This window comes from Schistocerca piceifrons, chromosome 8 (assembly GCF_021461385.2).
Source record: "Schistocerca piceifrons isolate TAMUIC-IGC-003096 chromosome 8, iqSchPice1.1, whole genome shotgun sequence".
Classification (NCBI taxonomy): domain Eukaryota; kingdom Metazoa; phylum Arthropoda; class Insecta; order Orthoptera; family Acrididae; genus Schistocerca; species Schistocerca piceifrons.
Window position 1 is genome coordinate 177,866,427 of NC_060145.1, and position 13,530 is coordinate 177,879,956.

General features: G+C 37.9%; 1 protein-coding gene across 1 annotated transcript in view; it reads left to right on the forward strand.

Annotated features, from left to right (window-relative positions):
* The window catches only part of LOC124712020 (LIM domain kinase 1), a 163,686-nt gene extending 151,798 nt beyond the window's left edge, over positions 1 to 11,888 (forward strand). Inside the window, exons 13-14 of the mRNA XM_047242311.1 lie at positions 2,088 to 2,194; positions 11,599 to 11,888. Coding sequence (XP_047098267.1) covers positions 2,088 to 2,194; positions 11,599 to 11,753 — 262 coding nt within the window. The 3' untranslated portion in view covers positions 11,754 to 11,888. The remainder of the gene's footprint in view (positions 1 to 2,087; positions 2,195 to 11,598) is intronic.
* The last annotated feature ends 1,642 nt before the right edge of the window (positions 11,889 to 13,530 follow it).

The following is a 13,530-nucleotide window of genomic DNA, read 5'->3' on the forward strand; positions in this document are numbered from 1 at the left end:
TTGCTCAGGCCGCCCAAGGGCTGCTATTGCAGTGGATGACCACTACCGACATATTATGGCTCGAAGGAATCCTGACAGCAGTGCCATTATGTTGAATAATGCTTTTCGTGCAGCCACAGGATGTTAAGACTTAAGCTGTGCGCAATAGGCTGCATGATGCGCAGCTTCACTCCCAACGGCCATGGCGAGGTCCATCTTTGCACCATGAGACCATGCAACGTGGTACAGATAGACCCAACAACGTGCCAGATGGACTGCTGAGGATTGACATCACATTCTCTTCACTGATGAGTGTCGCACATGCCTTCAACCAGACAATCGTCAGAGATGTGTTTGGAGGCAACACAGTCAGGCTGACCTCCTTAGACACACTGTCCAGCAAGTGCAGCAAGATGGAGGTTTCCTGCTTTTTTGGGGTGGCATTACGTGGGGCCGATGTATGCCGCTGGTGGTTATGGGAGGGGCCGTAATGGCTGTACGATATGTGAATGCCATACTCCGACTGATGGTGCAACCATATCAGCAGCATATTGGCAAGAAATTTGTCTGCGTGGGCAATAATTCGTGCCCCCATCATGCACATCTTGTGAAGGACTTCCCAAGATAACGACATCGCTTGACTAGAGTGGCCAGCATGTTCTCCAGACATGAACTCCATAGAATGTGCCTGTGATAGATTGAAAAGGGCTGTTTATGGATGGTATGACCCACCAGTCTCTCTGAGAGATGTATGCCGAATCACCATTGAGAAGTGGAACAATCTGGAACAACAGTGCCTTGATGAACTTGTGGATGCACTGCCACAGCGAATACAGGCATGCATCAATGCAAGAGGACGTGCTACTAGACATCAGAGGTACCAATGTGTGCAGCAATCTGAACCACCACCTTTGAAGGTCTCGCTGTATGGTGGTACAGCACGCAATGTATGGTGTTCATGAGCAGTAAAAAGGGCAGAAATGATGTTTATGTTGATCTCTATTCCAGTTTTCTGTACAGGTTCTGGAACTCTCAGAAATGAGGTGATGCAAAACTTTTTTTGATGTGTGTATTTAGTGTTAGCTATAGTGGCTATTCTTCCCAAACCAAGACAATGAAATATATGGAACATGTAATAGTAAATTTGGCCTACTACCTATACAGTATTTTTACAGTCCCAATTTAAATTTTAAAGTCACAGCTTCATCATAAGGATTTTGTTGTTTTGCAAGAAACTTCATTGCGATGGTAACATATGACACTATCTACTTACGTTTTATTCTCTTCTGTGGGCAGTATTTCCAGTTTTAGTTTGTATTAACTGGCAACTGTGTTGAAAGCTGAGGGGCCCTCAAATTAATAGTCGTAGTATGAGCTACAGAGCACCACAATTTGTCATGTGATGACAAAAGCATTTGATCATATCTGACAAATAACATAGTTCTCAATTACAAGTAGCGAATCGTCAGAATTACTGTATTGCTACAAAGTTGGAATCCATATTTTATTTTATTAAATTCCCCCTTCTTTCCTGTTACAATTATTGTGGTTATAAATTTCTATTGGTGCTGTAGACATGTTTTCATGATTCTCTAGGCTAAAACATTAGTGCCACAAAATTTTCTTTAGTGCTCTCCATATTGAATACAAATGTTTTGCAGCTGCAAGGAATTCACATATTTTCTCGGTAGTTCCAAAATTATTTAAATCCCATACTTGATGAAAACTTTTCCAATGTGATCAGACAACTTGTTAATGAAAAGGAAAAATACGTTCCCCATTGCTGTTTTTGTAAAACATGACTGAAATTAAGAATTCATCTCATATTGAACAAGGTGTTTGATATATTTAATTTTGGCAAATCCAAAGTATATTCAACACATATTTTGTAATAAAACACTACTCTACCTGTCTGACTTGTAAGTGAAGTGGCAGTCGTGTATCTAAATTTACCCACAGTAATGTTTCTTGAAGGAAAAAACTTCCTTTGATGGAAATAGTTGTAGAAACATCTATGGAAATATTGCTTCTTAATGTCTTCATACTCTGATAGTATTAGTTGGAGTTTTGAATGTATTATGAGACTGACTTTTCTTTTTTTTATACAGGCCTCCATTTGAGGTTATGGAGGTTTGGTTGGAAGGACTAGCAATGCACCTTTCAGTAGATAAACCACTGCCAAAGGATCTTGAGTTCGATATATTTAATTATACGGGTAAGTGTTTCATGATTTATGTGCTAAGTTGTATTGTAATGTTTTGCCAATTACAGTAACATTTAACATTATTTTTCTCTGCTAGACTGAAGTAAACAAAGTATTTCTTGTTGTAAACAGTGATCGGCATCCTTGAAATAGCTTTTGCTGAATGTTATTGGAATGTGAGTGTGAGACGATATGAACTGACTCATTCCACACCATAGTGAGAGGTTGCAGTTGTGATTGCAGAACAGGCAAAAAACTAACTAAATAATCTGAGTTCACCAAAATTTTTGCAGCATTGTCCATAAACTTAGTTAAGCCAACATTTGGTCTTCCTACGTGCCTGTCTGGCCTCAATGCCTCTTCTTCTCGTCAGAGAATAGTGATTAATTTTCTCAAGTTACAAATGAATTATTATTTCTGGCAAGAGCTAATAACTGTGGATGCTGAAATAACTATTAATAGTTCATTCATTAAAGGTAGCTGACTAATCAGGCAAATTTATGAAAGCCTAAGTATTGTGCATATAACATAATGAGTTGATTCTTAATTGAATGTGCATCTTAATACAGAGAAAAATACTACTGATATGGAGTACCATGGTGGTAAACACAAATATTATTTTAATGACATATTGTATTGGAAGAGGTTATAGTGCACATGTGTTTGTGTATAGTAGTAGTCTATTATTATTATTTATGCAAAGTAGCTATAAACAACCTGAAAACTTGTAAGGGTGTTGCAGGATAGGTTGTGTTGAGAAATAACTGTTCAGAAAAAAGTTCAGTATGTTGTGCCATTTCTGAGTTAATTAGCATTAAAGTTAAGCTATCGGACAATTATGTGCACCAATTCAAGAGACCCACCAGGTACAGTTTGAGTCAGTTGTTATCTTGGTGTAGATGATTGCACACGAGACTGCTCAACCTTTATCTGTCCAAATTTTGTATCTCTCTCTTGTTTTGTTTTAGAAAGCCAGACAAAGAACACTTGAATTTGCACACACAATGTCCTCATTGGCTATCTTCAATGCCAATTATCTCTGAAATGGCACAGAGTATAAAATTCTTTTCTTAACAATTATTTTTCAGTGCAACCTATCCAGCAACAGTCTTACAAACTTTTTCAGACTGTCTCTCACCAACATACATTTCTTTGTTAATATCAAACTGTCTTTTTCTTGCTGCACTGTAATATTTGTAATATTTAGTTTTCATACATGTTTCAAATTTTAAAGGCAACTTCTGAGGATGTAATATGAAATACAGTTATGTTTTTACGTACCGATTTGAAACAGTCTACATCATAATTTGTATGTCAGTAAAGTATTGCAGTTAGTTCTCTGTCCTGTCAAACTCAATTTTTTGTTTCTTCTCGTGTGATCATAGGTTAGTGGGCGTACTTACATGATACCTTCAAAAAATCAGCACACTCCGCTGCTGGTCTAGTGAATAAATCAGAAATTCCATTCTAGAATGGGGCATGGAAGAACAACACATAATAAATCTCTATATGACCTCTAATTACTGATTTTCTCATTGTGGCCATTTTGCATTGCACATTAAGCAGGAAGTAATACGTTGCTTGACTCTTCTTATTGTGGCGATTTAAATCACCTCTCTCAAGAGTGTTTCTTGCTGAAGTTTGTTGAGAATCTCTGTAAAAGAGAATCTCTGTAATGCTCTCGTATTTGCTAAACAATCCCATGACAAAATGTGGCCCTGATCTTCTCTTCTTTATGGGGCTATTCATAAGTATCTCCCAGGCTTCAGAAGATGACTGTGCAAAAACTATAACTTACAGAAAAATGGAAGCAGATCCATGGATAGAACATATCATAACGTATTGATTCGTAATACATGTCGTGCCTTTGTTGCAGAGTGCGCCACTAGGGGGCAGGCGTATTGGAACGTTTTGAAAAATTATCCGCTCTGTATTGTTACATCAGATTAGTTAGTGCCTGTAGATGGACCATCTGTGAACAAATTTTCAAAGTGCACTGCTGGTGTTGGACCTTCCTGCCACAGCAGCAGTGACTTCAGTGAATTGCCTGCACATATTGACATTTACCATGTCACAAATGGTGCCCATAAAGCGCTAAAACTTGGAACGAATCTCTGTCCACTGGTAGTGTTTATTTTCTGTATGTCTTGTAGTTTCCACACCATCTTCTGTAACCCCAGCGCTACTTACGGATAACTCTGTGTTAATCCGACCTGGTAAATGTCCCAACCTTAGGAACAATGCTGAATTATTGGTCTTAAAAGTGTTATGTAAGCCACTTCTTTCATGAATGAATTAAATTTCCCTAAAATTCTTCTAAAGAAAAAGTTAGATTGATCTGGATGGTTACTTCAAGGTATTTTATAGTTGTTGCTGTTTCCTGTGAGTTATCACAACTCGAGTAATTGAACAGTATTGAATATCTTCATCTTTTTTGGTGCAGTATTTATGTTCATGGTCAACTGTCAGTCCTTGCCCCAATCATCTTACGTTTTGCAAAAGTCTTCAGGCTTTGCAGCCTCTATATAGACTGCAGCATCGTCTCTGAACAACCTTTCAGAAATGGCTGCGTATATTCTGTTTTCTCAGTGAGGTATTCGGTGGATTAAACAAAATATTTCAAACACTAGGCATCCTTTTTTTATGTAATTAGGATGTTTCATTTTGTTAAACACAGAATATTGCTCAGAAGTTGGACCATTATGGAATATGGGGAGTAGCTCACAATTGGTTCACCTCTTACTTTAAGGACAGACAGCAAAAGGTCATTCTCCACAGTGTTGAGAGTGGCTATGGGGTGGGGGTCCGAGTGGTGCATGGTTAAATGGGGGTGCTTCAGGGGTCGTTGCAGGGGCCACTCCTGTTCTTTATTTATATAAATGATGAGCCTCATAGTATTACAGGTTATTCTAAAATATTTCTGTTTGCTGATGACGCTAGCTTGGTAGTAAAGGGTGTTGTGTGCGATGTTGGCACTGTTTAAAATAGTTCAGTTCAAGATAAAAGTTCATGTCTTGTTGAAAATAAACTCACACTAAATCACAGTAAATCTCAGTTTTTACAGTTTCTAACATACAATTCAACAAAACCTGACATTTTGGTGTTGCTGAATGGGCATATGATTAGTGAAACTGAACAGTTAAAATTTCTGTTTGTTCAGATAGATAGTAAACTATCATGGAAAGCCTACATTCAGAACCTTGTTCAAAGACTTTATGCTGCCATATTTGCTATTAGAATGCTATCTGAAGTAAGTGGTAGTTTGACAAGAAAAGAATTGTACTTTGCTTATTTTCGTTTGCTTATGATGTATGATACTATATTTTGGGGTAAATTCCCATTCCCAAAATATATTTTTGGCTCAGAAACGGGTGGTTTGGGCAATAAGTGCTGTGAATTCGGGCCTCTTGTTGACTCCTGTTCATTAATCTGGGTCTTTTGACATTGGCCCATACATGTACACACACCTAAATTAGCAGCTTTCACTCAGTTAATAAGAGGTAGAAATCCAGTCTTTATTAGGGTTGTACCTCCCTGGCTCTCATACAGAAAGACATACAATATTCTGCTGCATCCATTTTCAATAAGCTAGCACAAGAATTCAAAAATCTTAGCGGTAATCCATGCATTTCAAATGTAAAATGAAGAGTTTCATCATGAGTCACTCCTTCTATTCTATTGGAGTTCCTTGATTAAGCTGCTTCCTATGTCACATTGTTGTTTGTGTTTATATAACATTATAGATTGTCTTTTTAGGATTCAGAAACATTTTATTTTATCTGTTACTACTTTCTTGTTGCAATTTCACGTACTGACACATTCCATGGCCATTTAGATTTGCTCCTCAATTTGGTCATACAGAACTAGACATGTAAAATAACAGAATAAAAATAAACACTCTTGAGCTGCTCCCAAAATTTGCTTTTACTTGTGTTGGTTTCACCCTGTTACAGTCAGTCAGTTCGGTCTGCAAAGACGACCTGAATCCAGTCACAAATATTATCGTATACTTCATAAGGTCATATTTTGTTCACAATACAGTGGTGCAGAACTGTACTGAATGCCTTTTGTAAATCAAGGAGCATGACACCAACCTGGACACTTTGACTACATTGCTCAGAGTTTCACAAACACTGTTGATATTTGTAGAGGAGATCCTTAGTCTCCAAACGTGAGAAAGAATAAAGTAAGTTCCATATTTCTACAATAGATTGACGCTCATGACATGCAGTGAGGTGACAAGTCGTGGGACAGCGATATGCGTATATACAGATGATTTGGTCTTGTGTACGCAAGGTATAAAAGGGCAGTGAATCGGCAGAGCTTTCATTTGTACTCATGTGAACAGGTTTCCGATGTGATTATGCCCTAACAATGGGAATTCACAGACTTTGTATGCAGAATGATAGCTGGAGCTAGATGAATGGGACATTTTATTTTGAAAATCGTTAGGCAGTTAACAACTGAGAGCAGCAGTGTTTGCATAGAGTTGTCAGTGCTGACAGACAAGTGACATTGTGAAATAACGGCAGAAATTAATGAGGGATGTATCATGAACAGATCCGTTACTACACTGCAATGAAATTTGGTGCTTACGAGCAATGGCAGCAGATGACTGACCGAGCGCCTTCGTTAACAGCATGACACCATCTGCAGTGCCTCTCCTGGGCTTTTGACCATATTGGTTGGACCATAGACGACTGGAAAACGATGGCCAGGTCAGTGGAGTCCTGATTTCAGTTGGTAAGAGCTGATGCCTCATACTGTTCAATCTGTACATCGAAGAAGCAATGATGGAAATAAAAGAAAGGTTCAAGAGTGGAATTAAAATGCAAGGTTAAAGAATATCAATGATAAGATTTTCTGATGACATTGCTATCCTGAGTGAAAATGAAGAAGATTTAAATGATCTGCTGAATGAGAAATGAGAACAGTTAGAAAATTAACATCAGGATTGATGGTCACAAAGTAGATGAAGTTAAGGAATTCTACTACCTAGGCAGCAAAATAACCAATGAGGGGCGGAGCAAGGAGGACATCAAAAGCAAGACTAGCACTGGGAAAAAGGACATTCCTGGCCAAGAGAAGTCTGCATGTATCAAACATAGGCCTTAATTTGAGCAAGAAATTTCTGAGTCTGTATGTCTGGAACACAGCACTTTATGGTGGAGAAACATGGACTGGGGGAAAACCAGAACAGAAGAGAATCAAAGCATTAGATGTGGTGCTACAGATGAATGTTGAAAATTAGGTGGACTGATAAGGTAAGGAATGAGGACGTTCTGCGCAGAATCTGAAAGGAATATGTGGAAAACATTGACCAGGAGAAGGGACTGGATGATAAGGCATCTGTTAAGACATCAGGAAATGACATCCATGGTACTAGAGGGAGCTGTAGAGGACAAAAATTGTAGAGGAAGACAGAGATTGAAACACATCCACCAAATAATTGAGGACGTAGGTTGCAAGTTCTACATTGAAGAGATAGACACAGGAGAGGAATTCGTGGCGAGCCGCCGTAAACCAGCCAGCCAGAAGACCGATGACACAAAAAAAAGGGGGGGGGGGGGAGAGAGAGAGAGAGAGAGAGAGAGAGAGAGAGAGAGAGAGAGAGAGAGAGAGAGAGAGAGCTGATGGTAGGATTAGTGTATGCCACAGACCCCACGAAGCCATGGACCCAAGTTGTCAACAAGACACTGCACAAGCTGGTGGTGGCTGCGTAATGGTGTGGGCCATGTTTACAGGGAATGGACTGGGTCCTCTGGTCCTACTGCATCGATCATTGACTGGAAATGCTTATGTTTGGCTTCTCGGAGACTATTTGTTGTTCCCAAACAATGACAGAATTATTATGGATGACAGTGTACAGTGTTACAGGGCCACAATTGTTCGTGATTGGTTTGAAGAACATTCTGGACAATTTGAGTGAATGACTTGGCTAATGAGATCGTCTGACATAATCAAGTGGTCGGTTTGTGCATAAAGTCCTGCACCAGCAACACTTTTGCAATAGAGGCAGCATGGTTTAGTATTGCTGTAGCGGACTTCTGACGACTTGTTGAGTCCATGCCATGTCGAGTTGCTGCACTGCACCAGGCAAAAAGTGGTCTGACATGTTGTTAGGAGGTATCCGACGACTTTTGTCACTGCAGTGTAGTTCTATAATTGTGGTTCTGTTTCATAATCCTCCTTGAAAATCGGAATTGCCAGAACTAATTCGTGATTGTTTGGTACTCTTTGTTGTTCCCATGAATTACAGTAAACTGCTGCTAGTAGATTAGCAAGTTATTTCAGATAATCAATGTAGACTCTTAAAAGTATCTCATCCAGTTCAGATGCCATCCACATTTAAGTGATTTTTAACTGTGTTTCTGTTCAGTAATCACTTATCTCAATGTCTTCCTGTTTGACATAATGTGATCATTGAAAGGAAGATACATATTGTGATCTTCTGTGATAAAACAATTTTGAAAGATCAAAATCAACATTTTGCTGCTCTCCCCCTTTTTTCTGAGTGAGTTCCAATATGGTTACTGAATGACTAAAGAGATTATTTTGAGCCACTTACTTGCGACATAGAACCAAAACTGCTTAGGGTGTTTTGTCTGATTGATTGATAAAATTTTACTTTAAAATTCATTGAACGCCTCTCACATAGTTCATCTAATGTTCATTTTGGCTTTAGGCAGCTGTTGCTGGTCAGCTAGACTTTGACTTTCTTTAAATCTATGATACAGCTTTCTTTGTTTTCACAGCAACTGTCTACCATGACTATTGCGCTGCAGTGGGTCTTTTCCAACCCTCACAACTTTGCCCAACACATACTGGTCTAAAGTGTAATACGGTATTCAATGCTTTGGAAATTTATCAATTTGTGCTGAATATTTGATGTTGACTACTCGGACACTATGCAGTTTGTTTCTTGTCCCCATGTGGAACCAAACTATATTTCCTACCTTTCTTCATATTCCTGTATGACCCCCAGGATACCAGCTTCCTATACTTCACCTTAATTGGTTAAGGCAAATCCTGAGATGGTTCCTTGACTGGAGCATGTTCAGTATTCATTCTAATGACATAACCACACCTAAAGTACTTATAAAAGCCTCATGACAGAATCAGCAATTGAACGTACTTGATATCGGCTATTACCTCACACGTTTTCTTCTTCACATTCATATTGAATTTTTAAGTATTTGCATTGACATAAGAATTATTGGACATCTACCTTTAACTACGTATGTAATATGCTCAGTATATTTCCCTTTTTGCCGGTTATTGTTCATCTGTCAAAGTCTTTTGACATTTATTAAACCAATTCTCAACATTTCCCCTTTGTACAGGATATCCTCCTTGTCTAAATTTCTACTTCAGCAGAGTGTGCATATCATCTCTGCATCTAAGTATTCTCCACAAGTAGAATAGACCATAGGGGAAATAAAACTGGGGGAAAAAAAATAAAGTTACAGGTGCATAGGACAGGAAGCAGTAAGAGATTAAGATGGATTAGGATCAAAAATGTCACAAGAAAATTTGAATAATGTATAAGTAGTTCCTAACTAAAATATTCTGAAGACTAATGTTGAGAGGAAGTAGCAAAAATAAGTTTTGTTGTTGTCATTTCAGTGTAGGAGACTTAGTATGATATAAAATATTTGTTTGTGATAGAAGTGGTGGTGGGCGGGGGGGGGGGGGGGGGAGGTGCTGTTGTAGGAGACTTGTCCAGTGGGAGTGGTGTTGGAGGAGACTTGTCCTTTCAGTGTTTAACTTTTTCAATATGGATTAAATTATGTTGTTGTTGGTAGTGTGCCTAGGTAAATTTTGCATCTAAGACAATCCCGGAGGATGAGCCGAATAAGTTAGTTTTATGTTAAATTAGTTGCATTACATGGCTTCCATGGAGAGAGGTCTGTGGGACGTGAGAAATGGTGAATAACCATAGTGGCAGGACCATGAGATTGATACGGAATGGCTGGACTTAGTATGGTGTATTGAACTCCTTATGTCCCCATGCCATTTAAAGACTTCTGAAGCCATTACTCTTCATTATAATTCTCAGATTGTCTCAGTTAGTGTACTACTTCTATTCTGAGGAGAAGAAATTAAGGAGTTTGAAGTATCTTGCTCTCTTTCTGTTGATGTACTCTCTGCTTCACTATGCAGTGTCACTAAAGTGTTTTGACAAAGTTTTTGTACAATAAAGTTGGCAGCATGCAAGATAACTGATCATGTCAGTGACATAAGGGTACATGAGATTCAGCATTTGTTCCACAGCACGACAGAATCAATGGGTGGTAAAAGATGAAAACATAATTGCATGTCAAAAGGATTTGGACATAACATTTTAAAGTCTTCTGTTGTTAATTGTGAATAGTTAGTTTCCCCAGAAAATTCATAATCATTAATACAGAATTATGCCACTATGAAAATGTAAACAAAGTCCTGCAAGTTTGAAGGAGGCAGTGATAAGCTTTGAAAGAAGCTGAAGCACAGGCTTTGAATATCTGGACAAGTGGTTGCCAAATTTTTTTCCTCGAGAGCCAATACTGACACTGTGGAGCTGCATCCATACCAATATTATTATTAATTGGTAACCTATGTAAATTAGCATGTTGTGAGGCACCAATAGAGGTGGTAGCTATAATAATATACTATAAGCTTGATGCCAGCACCCAAGTACCGATCAGTAAAAGTTGGCACCATTCGGTACACGTTGTATTGACTGCTTTTTCACATGTCTTTAAAGTTTGTATACAGTATTTTCATGAATATGTATGTGCCAGTAAAGTTGTAGTTGTGATGGAAAAGTTGATCACGAAGGTACCCAATACGCCATTTTATCTCGTAAAAACTACATATATCTAGTGCAAGATGCCAGAGGTGACTTTTCACAAAAATTGCATTGGACTGTGTGATTCTTAAGTTTCTTGTTATTATAATAACTCGAGTTTCAAAGGTGATCTCCCAGCACAATAATTCATCTTACTTTATATTCGTGTTAAATCCCACTGAACACCTGTGTGCGTAAGCGGGTGCTTGCTTCACGTGCAAGCGGGCCCGGGTTTGATTCCCAGCTGGGTTTGAGATTTTCTCTGCTCTTGGACTGGGTGTTGTGTTGTCCTCATCATAATTTCATCACCACCAGCATGCAAATTGCCCAATGTGGCATTGACTGAAATTAGACTTGCACTTGGCGGTCGAACTTCCTTGGATACGCCTCCTGGCCAACAATTCCATGCGCTCATTTCATTTCCAACTCCACTGAAAAATCAACCCTGATTCTGTGATTTGCAAAGATGAGTTGCCTTGTGTATTTGTACTGTGCCATTATACCTTTAATGTAATTTGTAAATTATATTTTATGACAACAAGCATACCTGTAAGCACTACAGTTTTGCCAATTAAATTTTTATTAGGTCGGAGTCCTAGCTCATCTGAGTCAACAACACCGGAAGCACTGACCCCATCAGCAAATCAGCCTCCACTTCAACCTATAGAGGAGGGCCGTTGCCAGATACCGCTTCCAACACCAGTGCGCTCACCTTCACCTGTTGAGAGTACAGCATTGTGAGGGGCAGTTCTCTATTGCCTGAATCCGATACAGTATTCTAACTCTGTGTTTAAGTGGTGCATTTTTTCCCTGCCGTAAAGTGGCTGCTGTTTCTCAGCAAAGTCATGAAAGCTTTAAAGTATAATATTAAATTCTTATGACGTAGATTCTTGTTGCATCTCATATAGAATCTATAAACTGTTAGTTAACTGTTTCAGAATTGCAGCCTGGCATTTGGCTGTACTTGTTAAATCATACTTGTATTATCCTTACAAGTAAGAGATTCCTCTTTTTGGATGGTACTTCCATAATTTCCTTGCCTTTTGAAATATTCTGAAAAGCAATAAGACTGATTTGCTATTTTTACCTGCAAGCAGTTTTAGAATGACATTTGCTATGTCTTTTTGTAGCTGGTTTTGACAACAATATAAAATGTTGAGAGGAATAATTTTCTATGTAGGCATAATTCATTGTAGAATGGCATTTTTATATATATCATTCCAAAATTTTTTTTTTAGAAGACAAAATTTTATGGCTTTTCTACTACTGTTATTACTACTATTACCAGCATGGGTAATATCCTTCTCCCAACATAACATGTTGTGTGTTGATCCATAACAGGTCATGGCTACTTTTAGGATGTTTAAAAAATGATCCCTGTTTCTGGAACATTTGAATGTTTAAGTGATCTGATTATAACTATAATAGCTAGCATGTTTGTCTGTGCTAGAGTACATTTTAAAGCATTTCATCGTTTCGGTTCTGTGATAAAGTTAATAAAATAATGGATGAATTAATACATGCAACAACAGCCTCTCATATGAACTGTTAGCCAAAGTTGGGTCATTTTTGTCAGTCTGAAGAATTCTTTCTTTATAATGTAATTGTACAGCAGATATTTTTGTAGTTTATACTGTTCTGATATGTTTGTTGTTCTTACTAGTCTTCTGCATTAGATTACATAACTCCTTGTGCTGTTTAAAGCTTTTTACTGATCCTTTAATTTCTTGTGCCATTGAGGCACCAATGCAAATTTTATTTTGTGCTCTATAAGGAGGTCATGTGACATGCCCCAAGTTAACTTATTTTCATTGAGTTCTTTGCACTTCATTCTTAGCCAACATTAGTTTTATTTTCAGAACTTATATGGTGTCTAAATGTTTGTGTCCTGCAGATGTGTGTGGGTGTTTTTTTAAAAATGCCAGGTTAATCATTACGTGTATGGGGATTATTTTGAATTTTGTCTCCTACTTACACATTTTTTTTACACTACTTCATGAAGCCAGCTGTCTGCTGCTCTTGTCCAAAAAATAATTTCATGTTGTCTTTCATTGTATAATAGCTCAATCTCCTGTGTTAGGCAACCATTGTGGTCCTTCTGAATTTCTGTATAAGGTGCAAGATGGTGATTTCAACTATCAGATGAAGACTGTTGCTTTGAAATGTCATTTTGGTTTTGCTAGTTTAGTAAATGCCTACATACACTTCAGTATTTCTCTAGCAGCTATATACTTCAATTGGAAACTGTAATTCAGAGGAGGGGATGATGGTTATTTCTTTGTACAATAACACTTGTATATTAAAGGAAACTGATGTGTAGATAAATTAATCCTGGATAAAAAAAGGATATGTATGTGATTACAAAAAAGAAAGTGTGGTAGAACAGATCATTTTGAAAAGAAATAGGTAATGATCCAACATCAAGATTTAATTATCATTTATACTTGAAGTACTATTATACTAAATGCTTCTATATAATTAGACACGTAAATTTCTAAGGAAACTCCTTGAAGATCTT